This window comes from Pimephales promelas, chromosome 25 (assembly GCF_988280905.1).
Source record: "Pimephales promelas chromosome 25, fPimPro1.hap1.1, whole genome shotgun sequence".
NCBI lineage: Eukaryota > Metazoa > Chordata > Actinopteri > Cypriniformes > Leuciscidae > Pimephales > Pimephales promelas.
The window spans coordinates 20,160,730-20,174,470 of record NC_142793.1 but is presented as its reverse complement, the minus strand read 5'-3'; the positions used below and the strand labels follow the sequence as shown (position 1 = coordinate 20,174,470).

General features: G+C 38.0%; 1 protein-coding gene across 2 annotated transcripts; it reads right to left on the bottom strand.

The window, feature by feature from the left end:
• Positions 1-482: 482 nt before the first annotated feature.
• On the bottom strand, positions 483-13,351 carry LOC120469163 (uncharacterized). Of its 2 annotated transcripts, none has more exons than XR_016150643.1 (20): positions 13,015-13,351; positions 12,455-12,580; positions 12,191-12,313; positions 11,836-11,988; positions 11,510-11,677; positions 11,265-11,442; positions 10,961-11,077; positions 10,257-10,442; positions 10,020-10,157; positions 9,465-9,605; positions 8,945-9,358; positions 7,556-7,693; positions 7,194-7,331; positions 3,989-4,225; positions 3,724-3,891; positions 3,391-3,603; positions 3,153-3,296; positions 1,877-2,179; positions 1,646-1,803; positions 483-1,024 (listed from the first exon to the last, which is right to left on the bottom strand). XR_016150643.1 is itself a non-coding variant. In XM_089127520.1 (20 exons), the coding sequence occupies exons 1-20, from the start codon at positions 13,210-13,212 to the stop codon at positions 936-938; spliced, it is 3,513 nt and encodes a 1,170-aa protein (XP_088983646.1). In that variant the 5' UTR covers positions 13,213-13,351; the 3' UTR covers positions 483-935. The 2 variants fall into 2 exon arrangements, 1 of the variants encoding a protein (XP_088983646.1); XM_089127520.1 differs by having other exon boundaries at positions 1,646-1,786.
• Positions 13,352-13,741: the final 390 nt, after the last annotated feature.

The window sequence follows — 13,741 nt, the reverse complement described above, 5'->3', positions numbered from 1 at the left end:
TAATTTGATTAATTTCAAAGATACAAAAATCACCAGTATAGGCTGTATAAAATAAAGCTGGTCTGTGGATTTGGCAAGGTCTAGGTGTCAATAATATCCAGAAAGAACATACTGACCCAGAGTACCACTAACATCGTGAGAACAGAGCGCCTGATGGAGCAAACCCCCTAGACTCATTCCTTCACTCTCCATCAACAACATTAAAACTGTAGCGATACATTGACATCTACTGGCCAGTTCATAGAACAGTAGTTCTCATAGTTGTGGTAATGAACATAACTTTCTGTGCAAGCTGATACGACCAAAACTGGCCATAATCCAACACCAAATGAACTTTAACATTAGATTGTTTTGTGTTTATTGTGAAATCATTTTTGTAACAGCTTAATCATAAGCTCTCATAATTTTCCCAAAATGAAGGGTTTTATTTAAGGATAATGCCTGGCTTCTTTCCAGATAAAGTAAATGTGGACATCAAACACTGATATGTGAAATGATTTTATTATTTTTTACTTATTATTAATCTGTAAGCAGTTTCTGTAGTTCATTGTAAACGGGATAAAAATGCACAATCCACAGTTAGAGGCTAATATATTAACATAAATTAACAATAAATGCACAACATTTTTCTTTAGTAAGCCTGTGAAGATATCCATATAATGGCTGTGACATTGCAAAATTGTTAAAAATGTGGCTCATCTCTTTGTCATCTCTACAGCTTTGGTTTTTGCAGTCAATGCAATTGCATTTAATGATTTAGTGTTTATATTGGTATACATATTTGTAAATGTTTCATTCAATGCCATGGTCATTCATTCATTCAAGTAATAAATGTAATAATAAATGTAAATGTAAATTTGTACCGAACAAAATGTGTTCACAATTTACAAAATTAGTGCATTTGTGGTGTGTTTTCCTTTCTGCTAAAATAGATTTCAATTGTTTTTGTCATCCAGAAACCTAAATCTTTGCTTGAGCACTTGAAGCAGATTCGTCTTCGCTGTATCCCAGCTGTCTTCCCAGTCTAAAAGTCAAACAATTCACTTTAATATTTAATATTATACACAAATATTTGGAACTTATTTAAGTAGCAGTACACGCTCTATAATTGTAATTTACTTGACAGAAAAAAAAGTTTATTCTGGTTATTCTTTATAAATATATATTATAAATATATTTAAAATTAATTACTTAATAAATCTACAATATCATTCATAAGTTTGGAGTCAGTAGGGTTTTTAAAAAAACACTTTTAGGTAACACTTTATTTTACACTGTCCATGTAGTTACAGTAGTACATTACTAGTAGTTAGTACATTACTAGTACATTACTATTTTTGTTACTACTAATTAATTTTTGTTCTGGACGAAATTTCAGTGTGAGACTCCCTTTGTCGTAGACCCATGAATGATGTGTGGCAGCTAGAGTAATGTAACAATTGTAATACTAATTTCACAATATTACTGGTTTTATTGTATTTTTTTTATCAAATAAATGCAGCCTTTGGCAAGCATAAGACTTGAAAAAACTCACCGACCCCAAACTTTTGAATGGTACTGTTCATACATAAAATTAATATTTTATCATTATTTATCAATGACATTAAATATCTACTGAACATGTATTGTCTTGTGAGACAGTGACCTGAACTGTTGCAGGTGAGCGGGACAGAGAAAGTAGCCTTCGCTCCAATCACTTCTTCTGTGTCCCCAAACGTTGGCTCTGGCAGATTCTGATGTTTGAACCACTCATTTAAACGGTTTCTCATAGATACATCGTTTGCTTCTGTAAGAGGTTGAGAACTGAATGAAATTATTTTTATAGCAATACTTATGTAGTGTTTAGACAAGCTGGTTGATATTCATGTGCTCTGACCTGTCTTTACCCCCAGAAGGCCCAGTATTCGAGCACTGAGATGATTCCGAGCTGCTTTCTTGGAGCTCTGGCATGAGCACTTCAGCATATAGTCACAGAACGACAGCTCGATATTGGCCTGTTCCATAGGCTTCAGGTAAATGACGGGGTCTTTCTGACCGGCCCCCTTCAGCATAGAGCTCAGCTGATTCTGCACCGCTTCAGCACTTTCAGCCCCAGTTAGTGAATCATAACCAAAGAGGGGTGCTAGTGAACGCAAGGTATTCTGGAAAGCAATTAATTTGGCCTCACCCTCTGAGGACCCTAAAAAAAGACCACATAAAATTTGAATAAAATGGCATTCGTTCAGAAATTTAAAGGAGTAGTTCACTTTTAAAAAAAATCTTTTGCTGATAATTCACCCCCGTGTCACCCCCCTGTCTTCCTTCAGTCGAAAAGAAATTAAGGTTTTTTGATAAACATTCCAGGTTTTTTTTCCATATAATGGACTTGCAAACTGTTCAAAGGGCTTTAAATGACACCAGACGATGAATGTGGGGCTTATCTAGTGAAACGATGCGATATTTATTTTTAAAATGAGCGATCGTTTCGTTAGATAAGACCCTTATTCATCGTCTGGTGTCGTTTAAAGCCCTTTAAAGCTGCACTGAAACTGTCTTTTAGACCTTGAACTGTTTGGTGCCCAGTGAAGTGCATTATATGGAGAAATGTCCTGGAATGTTTTGATTAAAAACCTTAATTTCTTTTCGACAGAAGAAAGAATGACATGGGCATCTTGGATGACATGGGGTTGAGTAAATTATCAGCAAATGTTTTTTTTGTTTTTTTTTTTAAAGTGAACTACTCCTTTAATACATGCATTTACTTTTTTGTTGTCAGTATACTATGTTTATATGTATATATATATATATATATATATAGAGAGAGAGAGAGAGAGAGAGAGAGAGAGAGAGAGAGAGAGAGAGAGAGAGAGAGAGAGAGACAATCAAAAGTTTGGGGTCTGTAAAAGAAGTCTCTTTTGCTCACCAAGGCTGCATTTATTTGCTCAACAATATAGTAAAAACAGTAATATAGTGAAATATTACAACATACAAACCTGTGCCTTAATTCATCGCTGACAGTATATTATACCTTTCAAAATATTTTTTTTCACGTTCTTTCTCTTGGAAGCACTTATTTATTATTGACCCTGAAAATGAAGTTCTTTTTGAATCGGTTGAGTACTAACTCTTGTATCTACAGTCTTTTTAACATCAAATAAGGCACTCATACTAACCTTGTCCTGTATAGATAACTTTGTAATTTATGTTCTTCAGTGAGCAGTAAAATGGCTTCCCAGAGCCTTCAAAATCTTCTTGTGGAAGAGGAAGAGAATTCTGAGAGAAAACCTCCTTCACCTTCGCACTGGATGTCTTTTCATCTTGAGTTCGAGGTAAGAAAGATGTAAGCATTAGTTAGGGGACATACACACACACACACACGAGCAATACACAAAAGCAAATACACAAACGTACCTGAACTAGAATCGAAAATTGACACTGCACGGCCAAACAACAGGTAGGTTTTTCGAGTGGCTTCTTTCTTGCTGTCGTAGTCTTGTTTGTTAACAAAAGTAAATTTTTCCAGGTTGATTTCCACATTACATTTAAAATTCTCATTACATGTTATGTTCTCCAACTTCACATGTGGGGGCTTGAGATTATATACATTAAAAAGCTCATTGATTTCTGTAAAATACACAAAGATGTACAAGCAGATGAGAGAGCAGTTGCAAATCAGTGCACATTTTTACTCTGTACCACTAGCACTCCCTGCTGTTGTCCCATTCAATGGCATATTATCTTCACCTGGACAATCAATCCTGGGCTTTTTCCTCTGTGGAGAACTGGATTCTTGAGGGTCCGGCAGTGCAGGAACAGGAACACGGACTGGCTCTTGTCCTGACGGGAGTTGTGCTGTTGTGGAGATGCTTTTAGACTCTGAAAGATCATTCTCTGCGGCCTGACTGATAGATACTGCAGAAGTAGCCAGACAAAAAAAAACGTACTTTCCAAAAACCAATGTCATATTAGATGGAAGAATTTGAATTGTTTTCTTTCAAGACAAACTCACAGTTTGAAAGGTGTGGGCTCACGCCGCTGGTCACCAGCTCTTCGCTGATGTCTTTTTTATACTCTTTAGTTTCATAGACAGGATTTTTGAGGCCCAGCTTATCTAGACACTCCTTCAATTTACCTTTGAAGTTCTTCTCAGTGTCTGATATTGGAGCACCGTTGAGGATCCCTGACAGATTCTGCAGAGCAACTTTAGCTGCCTGGTGCTCCGCCTGTTTCTTATTGGTGGACCCATCTAAGAAATGCAGGACGTAAGAAATAAAGATAAGCAAACGATGGCTTGTAAATCAAAACACACATTTTAGTAAACAGAAAACAAATGGACACATATCAGTTTAATCTGGGTCATATTTCATACACACACACACCTAAAGGATTATTAGGAACAGCATACTAACAATGTGTTCGACCCCCCCTATCGCCTTCAGAACTGCCTTAATTCTACGTGGCATTGATTCAACAAGGTGCTGAAAGCATTCTTTAGAAATGTTGGCTCATATTGATAGGATAGCATCTTGCAGTTGATTTGTGGGGTGCACATCCAGGGCACGAAGCTCCCGTTCCACCACATCCCAAAGATGCTCTATTGGGTTGAGATCTGGTGACTGTGGGGGCCATTTTAGTACATTGAACTCATTGTTATGTTCAAGAAGAGCAGTGCAGGCAGTTCATCTAGCTCTTCAAGCTTCATCAGTAATGGTGTTAGGTCAGACTGTAAATGTAAAATGCCCACATGCAGTGAAGCATGGACATGGTTAGACACAGTGGATTCATCTGGTTGCTGGACCAAAGGGGGAAAGTATGTTGCTCCTGAAGCACTGTTGCCATATTTGGCTCAACAAATACACAGTTTGGAGCACAGTGGTCCAGCAACAATGAACCACAGATTCTCAAATCAATGGTGGAATCAAAAATTCAGAAATGTAGCCACAGAAACAGCCAAGAGGTGTGTTGCATGTCAGAAAAATAATGATATTCCAGCAGCCATTACACCAGCAGCACATAGCCCAGCCCCACCAGGGCCATTCCGTCACCTGCAAGTTGATTACATATCATTGCCTCGTTGTAAGGGAAAAATTGATGTTTTGGTAGTAATAGACAAATTCTCAAGATGGGTAGAAGCTTATCCAACAGGGCATGCTACAGCTGCACATACTGCTTATTCCCAGATGGGGATTGCCAGATTGCATTGATTCAGATCAATGTACACATTTCATAGGACAGGTAGTCAAGAAAGTGGCTAAAATGTTGCAGATTAACTGGAACCTTCACTGCCCCTATAGGCCACAAGCATCAGGACAGGTTGAACGTGCAAACAAAACAATCAAAACCAGGCTAAGCAAAATGCATCAGGAAGGAGTACCATGGGTTGAAGCGCTGCCAGCAGTACTGTGTAGTATGAGAGCGTCACCTAACAGATCAGTCGGACTGAGCCCTCATGAGATTATTACTGGACGCCCAATGCAGATGCCAGGTGTGATTGATCTTAGAAATGCTGATGTACACATTAGGTGCGTTCCATTCGACAGGGTCCCTACGCAGTGTTCACTGCTCCCTACTCCCTGAACACGGTATATCAGTTGAAGTGGACTTCACTGACTTCCTGTGAAGTGATGTATCGATGTATTCCCTATGCCGTTTGCAGTGCCCTTCGAACTGAACATGTTCGTTCCCTTCGAAATTGGAATTTCACTTAAGATGGTGAAATACCCTGTGAAGTCCACTTCACAGTCCACTTACGGCCGAATGGAACGCACCAATTGCCTCAGATGCCCTGATCGCTTACTGTGAAAACCTCACAAAGGCAGTACAGAGTGCCAAAGAGAGAGTTGAGTCATGTTGGCTGACTCCACTAGAAGGTGGACACGCAATTATTCCAGGTCATGATAAAGTCATTCAGAAACAAGCCAGTGGAACCTAAGTGGCAAGGATCACATCAAGTAATGTTGATTACAGCAGCTGCAGTATTGTGTCAAGGAAGAAAAAGCTGGACTCGTGTCACACTGTAAGGTTGTTCCGCCACCCAAAGGGATAGGATAGGACACGAACCAGTGAGGAACCCAAGGGAAGAACCGAAATGCCATATGCTTCGGGGGCCACCCCTTGGGCGAAGATTCCCTCATAGGCCTTCCCCATCCATTTAGTCAATCCTCACCTCACTGTGTTTTTTAGGTGTCTAAAAATAAGAAACAGGGAAAGAAGGAATAACCACAGCAGAACAACAATAGCAGACTGTGCGTAGGAAGACAATACTTCCAGAAAACAACGAGACCCACTGCCGAGCCAACTATCGCCAAAGTAAAGAAGAAAAAAAAAACACAACGCAGAGAAAGATTTACGGAACCTTCAGTCATCCATTAAACATGATCTGGATTTTCATTCTACTAACCATCCTGGACATCACACAAAGTGTTCCTAGAACTGATGAATATGTCAAGAAATGCCTTGTTTGCCGGAAAGAACGTGTGCATGCCACATGCACCTTCAGTAGGAGCAGGAATCCCATTGGTGGCTCACCCTGTCTCCAAATGTGACGCGTGCACCTTATTCGATCATCATACCAATGGACTATACAACAAGGACACATGCCACAACATAACACTTCCTCCAGTTTCTTCATGTTGCATTCCTAACTTCAGCTACTCCCATCATGACAGATCTACTTCTGCCAATGATGTTCTATTGGTGCATGGAAAATTATGCTCCAGCATCGACTCCACTGGGTGAAATTACTCGTGAACGCTGCAGATTTGTAATTGAAAGAGAAGAAGAATCCCATGTTTATGTTATAACAACAGAGGAGGAAATATTTTACAGGAAAAACAGGAAAATTACTTAAAAGTCTCTACAGGAACCCATCCCTACCAATTTTTTTTTGCAGTAAATCAGTTGTGTATGATCCCTCCACCACTTGACACTTTTTGGTTTTGTGGAACTTCTGTTTAGAGCATCCTCCCCAGCCAGTTCAACGAAAGGTGCACGCCTACAGTGCAGTTTGATCTTTGAAACTGCAGTCATTTTACATTCACAAACAGCTGTACATTGCACACGGCATGAAAGGTAATGTCTGATAAAGCATATTAGGGGCACTTTAAAATGGTATTAACATAATATGAAAAAAATACGTCTTTGTTTTGGGGGTGAAATATGACCTAGAAATTCACCCGAATAGTGTTCGAACAAACAAAAAAAGTAAAAATCACCTTTGTCATAAAAAGTGAAAGGTCCTTTGAATTTGAGTATGCAGATAGCGTAGTTGTCATCATCAACAAACTCTTCTGTTGGCTTTTGTAAATCATTGGTGTCGAAATGATCCATGATCACTGACCTATACGTCTGACCTGTTGTAACACAAACTAAATCAGTTATGCCCTTTTGAAAATCATTATCTTAACATATTTGGCCCACAATAACACCAAAAAACAACATTAGCAAACTCACAACATTTTTTATTTTAAGTTAAGCCTCAAGGAAGAGTGAAACAAATTTGAAGCAAATGAATTAATGTTTGGCTTTTTTATCAATATTGATACATTTGATATTAAATCTACATTTTTTACTTTACCTTCTGCTGGAGCACTGATGCAAAATTTTTCCCATAAAAACTTATAAGCAGCTTCAGTTGCTTCTTTCTTTGAAGAGCATCTATCAGACTTAACTTCTTGATCAAGATCCACAGTCACTTTACTAAAGAAAGTGATTCCTGAAATGTCAAAAAAAAAAAAATTAATCACTTTTCTTTTTATTTAATGTTATTTATTCATCATGTTTAATATTTTCTCTGCTGTTTTCCTGTATCCTTTTTATTTTTAAAGTCGGCATGAAATGGAAGTTGTGATGGTCTTTTCTTCTCAACTGACCTTTGGCTAAGCCACGCCCTCAAACGCGACGAGCCAATCACAGTGCGCAGCTAACCCAATACACTCGGACATTCTCTGCTTCCACGTCCATTGAAATGCGTTGCAGTTATTTAGTTTTAAAGTCCCCGTGAACCGGAAGTTGCAAACGATTTTTCTCCAGTGCTGTGACGTATTTCCAAGTGAAACGGAATATTGAACAGAGGGCAGGGTTTTACTCTAGCGCTCCTCCTCTCCATTTCTCGCTCATAGCAAACTAACGGTTTGAGGGGAGTGGTTAAGCGTTTCCCCACCCAAGTTGTGAAACCTACGTCATCAGAAAAAGAAACCGTTCCAGACCGGAAGTAACTTTTCAGATTTTGATTAAAGATTACTAAGGTAAAACATTTTTTTAATATATATTTACTTGCACGGATTAATTGTTCACCACAAGACTAGTAATATGCGCTAATAAAGTAAATAGGTTCAATTTTGATTTCACGGGGACTTTAATTAGTTTTTTCTTGTCATTTTAACTTTTAAATGGTCAAACGGTGTGCATGGGGTACAGATTGTTGACCCCGAATGTTAACTGTTTTTCCTAGTGAGTGGAGGAGGCGTGGCTTAGCCATAGGTCAATTGTGACGTGGTATAACCCAGTGAAACGGCTTCACAAACAAACGAAAACCACGGAAACAAACCCTTTTTTTTTTATGACCGAAAGTTGTGGAGGCAGTGTGTAAACATGATTGACACAATGTGAGGTCATATTTATTTTTTAACGTGCGAGAATTTCAGACTTTAAGGGTGGGGTTAGGGGAGGACCTTCATGCTTACGTTTCTGCGCACAGTTCAAAGCATACAATTTCATATAAAATTGTCACCTCGAAAAATTGATTTCATGTTTTCCCATCAGATTGGGTTGGAAGAGAACCCGCTGCAAAATGAAGGGGAATTTATTTTCATTAAAAATTACAAGAGAACATGAATCATACTTTATACAAACCCATAGGAAAATCTAAAGGGGACCTCTGGCGAATTAGTCTTCTGGATTTTGACAACATCCCTGCACCACTCTTTAGCACTAATAACTTATTTCTTATAAGCTACTTCGTTACCTGGACAATCAATCTTGGGCTTTTTCTTCTGTGTGGCTGGAGAACTGGATTCTTGAGGGTCCAGCAGCACAGGAACAGGCACTGGCTCTTGTTCTGATGGGAGTTGTGCTGTTGTGGAGATACTTTTAGACTTCAGCTCTGAATGATCTTTCTCTGTTGCCTGACTGATAGATACTGCAGAAGTAGCCAGGCCCGAGCTGATACCGCTGGTCACATGCTCATCACTGATTTCTGTTTTTTTCTCTGTGTCATAAACGGGACTATTGAGGCCCAGCTTATCAAGACGCTCCTTCAGTTCACCTTTGAAGTTCTTCTCAGTGTCTGATATTGGAGCACCGTTGAGGATCCCTGACAGATGTTGCAGAGCAACTTTAGCTGCCTGTTGCTCAGCCTGTTTTTTCTTGGTGGAGCCATCTAAGAAATGTAAGACATGTATAAACAAACAATAGCTTGTAAATCAACGTAAACCTTTAGTGAGATAAAATATTTAACCAATGACTAACAGTAGAAGTGCAATTACCTTTGTCATAAAAAGTAAAACGGCCGATGAGTTTGAGTTTGCAAATAGTTGTGTCATCATCATTTTGAAAAAAGTTTTCTGTCGGGTTTTGGAAACACTGTGTGTGGAAATATTCCATGATCAATGACCTGTATGTCCGACCTGTTGCAAAGAGAATAAAAAGCAGCTTAATTGTGCTATTCAGAAAATTCGGGTCATGTTAAAATATTGTCCAATATAGGTTAAAATCTTTTTGTCCAGAAACGTAAAACTGAAAATAGAAGTAATATGTTATTTGGTCAATATATGTTATTTGAGTTCTTTTGTTGTGAAATACCAATACACTCTTTTTCAGAGATATTTTAGAGGCAATCTTGCCCATTAACTTTGGATATAGCACAAACATTAAATGGATTTAATTTCAGAAAATGTTACGTTTGGTTCACTATTCAGTATTTAATGAAAAGCTTATGCTTATAAAGTACTTTACATTAGTGTTAAATTAAAGGGATACTTCACGATGAAATTGAAATTTACAATGAAAATTATCATTGTAGCTTAAGCTTTGTTCTTTACCTTCAGCTGGAGCACTGATGTGAAATCTTTCCCATAAATCCTTATAAGCGGCTTCAGTTGCTTCTTCCTTTGAAGAGCATCTATCAGACGCAACTTCTTGATCAAGATCCACAGTCACTTTACCAAAGAAATTGATTCCTGAAATGTCAAAAGACAAAATTACATAGTGATCATAGTTTCATCTCAATGCAGGACTGTGCACCATTTGTCAATACTACGGTACAATATCTGTTTTACCTGAGGAAGTTGAGCAGGAGGCCTCAGGCTGTGTGACTGAGCTTGATGATTCGTCTGTGCTTTCATCCTGTAATTTCAGCTGCTCAAGTGCAATGTATGCCACCTCCTGATGGGCAGCCTTTTTGTCTTTATAGACCTTTGTGCCAATGAAAGTTTGCCCATTTACCTTCACTTCAGCCCTATAACCTGTACAGTATAGATAGATAGATAGATAGATAGATAGATAGATAGATAAATAGTTAGTTAGTTAGTTAGTTAGTTAGTCTTTATTGTCCCAAATGAATAATCATTTCCACACATACTTTTTCCATAGCACAGAAATCACATATGAGGAACATTTTATAATTTTATCTTTATAATTTATTTTAGCTTTGCGGATGTCGTTTTTTGTCTGTCTATTAAGTCATTTGAGAGTGGCCCAATCCTTCTGCTTGAAAGCTTTTTGTTTTTGTTTGAGAGTGAGCTTGATTCTAGCGCCAGCACCGAGTGAATGTTAATAGTCCAAAAAATTATAAGTACGATTCCGATTGCTTTGTAGAGATCAAACATTGTAGACAGACGAACTGTAGGATTACTGCTGAATCTAACCTAAATGAATTTTCCATTTGTTCATTAACACTTATCTAAACATATATACTGTGTGTTTTACATGTTTCAAAGGACTTTTATGCATTTAATGTTACATGGACTGATGAATTTGTTACCCTGTGCTTCCCGTAACTCTGAAAAAACGGGATATTTGTCATCTGGCCATTTCTTTGCCTGACAGTATTCATAAAGATGATTCTTGAATTTAGGTGGGATGACAGGAAGAACAGGATCTGTGGATGGAGAAGCACGAAAGAATGAGACGAACTGAAATATAGTCCTGAACAAAATTATTTAAGATGCGTTAAAACGTGTGTGATTTGGTTTATTCATTTGCTCTGTGCATTAAAATAATTGCATATTTATTTTGCTGAACTACTAAATCAAAGATTAATATGAATGGTCTTATTTTCCTCTCACCATGTGTCCCCTTCTCCAGGTTCTCCACTCTATCTGCCAGGTTGTGGATTTCCTTCTCATGTTGATCTACTTTTGCCTGCATATCTTTAAGTTTGTCGACTTCAGGGCCCAGGTTCACCAGGAGATCTTTGTTTTGGTCCAGGAAATCCAGCAGACTCTTCATGTCCTGTGGTTTTTCCTTAACATAAAGTCATGTTTTTAGAACATGAACATGATGCAGTTCACACTTTTACTATTTTACCTACTTCAACATTTCCGTCTAGGTTCCCCTCAAAACGAGAGATAAAGTCTTCAATCCTGTCTTTCAATGCTTGCTGCTCGCGATCCAGAATTTCCATGGTCTGTTTATCGACCTGTTGGCCGTCTACTTCACATGGGGCTTCGTTGAAATTCCTGTCCAAGATGTTATTAAACTACATAGAAAAAAAATAGAATTTTTTTTTTTTCGTGGATTAATAATACAATTATAATAACATTTATCCTTATCGCTATGATTATTATTAAATATTAATAAAGGTAATGCTATTTTAATAATAATTTATTAAAACATGATTCATAATTTTATATCCACCTGTTTCATCTCCTTTTCCAAGCCTTTCAGTCGTGGGATAAGAGGTTCGAGGTTCTTGGCCAGCTTCAGGACTGTTTCATGATGCCTGATCATCTCCTCTTTACTCATTTTCAAGTCAGGGGAGTGCATCGCACTGTTTCGTACATTTATGACCTTCATTTTTGAAAATAAATAAGTGTAAAATGTGTTATCGAGCACGCAGTGAGCTCTACATTATTTGAATATCCGAACTGATACTATAGCACATAGCATTTGAGAAGTTTAAAACGGATAAATATGGAGATTCGGAGTGACATAATGCTGAAAATTATCATTTGAAGGGAAAAACAGAAGATTTGTATTTCCCAATACTTACATTTCTCACACAGTGCCCTGGGATGTTGTTGAAATGTTTACAGGAACTCATTAAGTTCAGGATGGCAGAGACATCAAACTGTGAAAACTGGTTATGTTTGGTGTGCCCACGTGGCATATACGCCTGCCATACGAAACATGCAATCAACAAAGATAAAAAATGTAATGGACATTGATTTTTGTTCACTGACATATGCATCAAGTCAATGCACTCAGTTGCAACAATATAATAATACAATGGTTATTAATGATGAAAGTAACTTGCCTTGGCAACTTCCCACTTTTCTGTGGACCAGAGATGTGGCCGGCAGTTTTCCCAGTGCAATGTACTGTTTTTCGCCCCATTGGCCTCAATTTCTTTCTTCCAGCATTTACACAATTCGCAGAGAGACTATGGGTAGCAGCAAAGCACAGTGTGAGAGACAAGTACAGACATTCACAGAATCTTTTATTCTAGCTGACATTGTATAGGCTTTGTGGATGGCTGGGTGGAAGGATGGATTGTTGCAGTATTCCTTTGTGTTAATCCCATAATCCACATTTTTATTTAAAAAGTTGAAGGAAGGATGGACGTGACAGACAGATAGATTGACTTTTTGTAGTCGGATATATTTCTATGTGTGGTAATCCACGTTTTAATTTAATATGCCGGTGATAGATATCAGATAGATAAATAGATAGACATACATACAGGCAGATCTACATTTACAGCAACAGCCTATTACGATTGGGTGATTGTATTTGCCTAAAGCAATAAAGAAGGCTATTTCGATCGTTTACGTTGACTTTGCATTTAATTTACAGTTTAACTTACCGGTAACTTACCTTCTTAAAAGCGCACGCATTCTTACAGGTCTGTCCATTTAGCTCCGGTTTGTTTCGAAGAGAGTTGTGATAAGTTTCGGTTTCCTTTTCAACGAAGTCCTTAATGCAGTTCCTCAGTATGGAAAGACTCTCCGTTGTTTTCAACCAGTTTTTGTAGTTCTCGTCCCCGAAGCGTGTGTAAGATTGTGAACTGCTCATGGTCACCGATTAAAACCCATAGACAGATTAACAGTGTTAAAACCCCACAGATAACGAGAAATGACTCTTTGTTCCAGGGGCGCAGCGAAGGGGTGTGCCTCAACTGTCATCTCCAGCCGGTCAGCTGACTCCTCGGGTTGCCAGATCATCTAATAACCAACGTCATGTTTTACTGTTGCACGTCCTATGAAAAACTGCTGTTCGTATTTGATGTTAATCATGTTCGTCATGAATAATATGGTAACCGTGGTAATATCAGAAGCTTTAAGAAACTTTTGGGTGTTTCTGCAACCACGGACATTTTTTTGTATTATTGGTTTATGCTTGTCCCATAGTCAAAATAAATAAATAATAAAATATGTAAAACCGTAAATCATTCCATTCTTATCTAGACACAGATGAAACCGACATAAACCGGTGCAACTGTGACGTCATTTCGTTACATTTTCCCCTTCATTTTTTTACAACAAATTCAATGTGAATGGAAGATTGAGATAAAACAAGAAAACGCAAAATAAATGTCACTTGC

Excerpts from the sequence above, each read along its gene's own strand:
- LOC120469163 (XM_089127520.1), bottom strand. The coding sequence starts at position 13,212 with ATGAGCAGTTCACAATCTTACACACGCTTCGGGGACGAGAACTACAAA. Across the intron at positions 12,581-13,014 it reads ATGCGTGCGCTTTTAAGAAG|TCTCTCTGCGAATTGTGTAA; the intron begins GTAAGTTACCGG and ends TGCTACCCATAG. Across the intron at positions 3,892-3,988 it reads GAGCCCACACCTTTCAAACT|TATCTATCAGTCAGGCCGCA; the intron begins GTGAGTTTGTCT and ends CTACTTCTGCAG.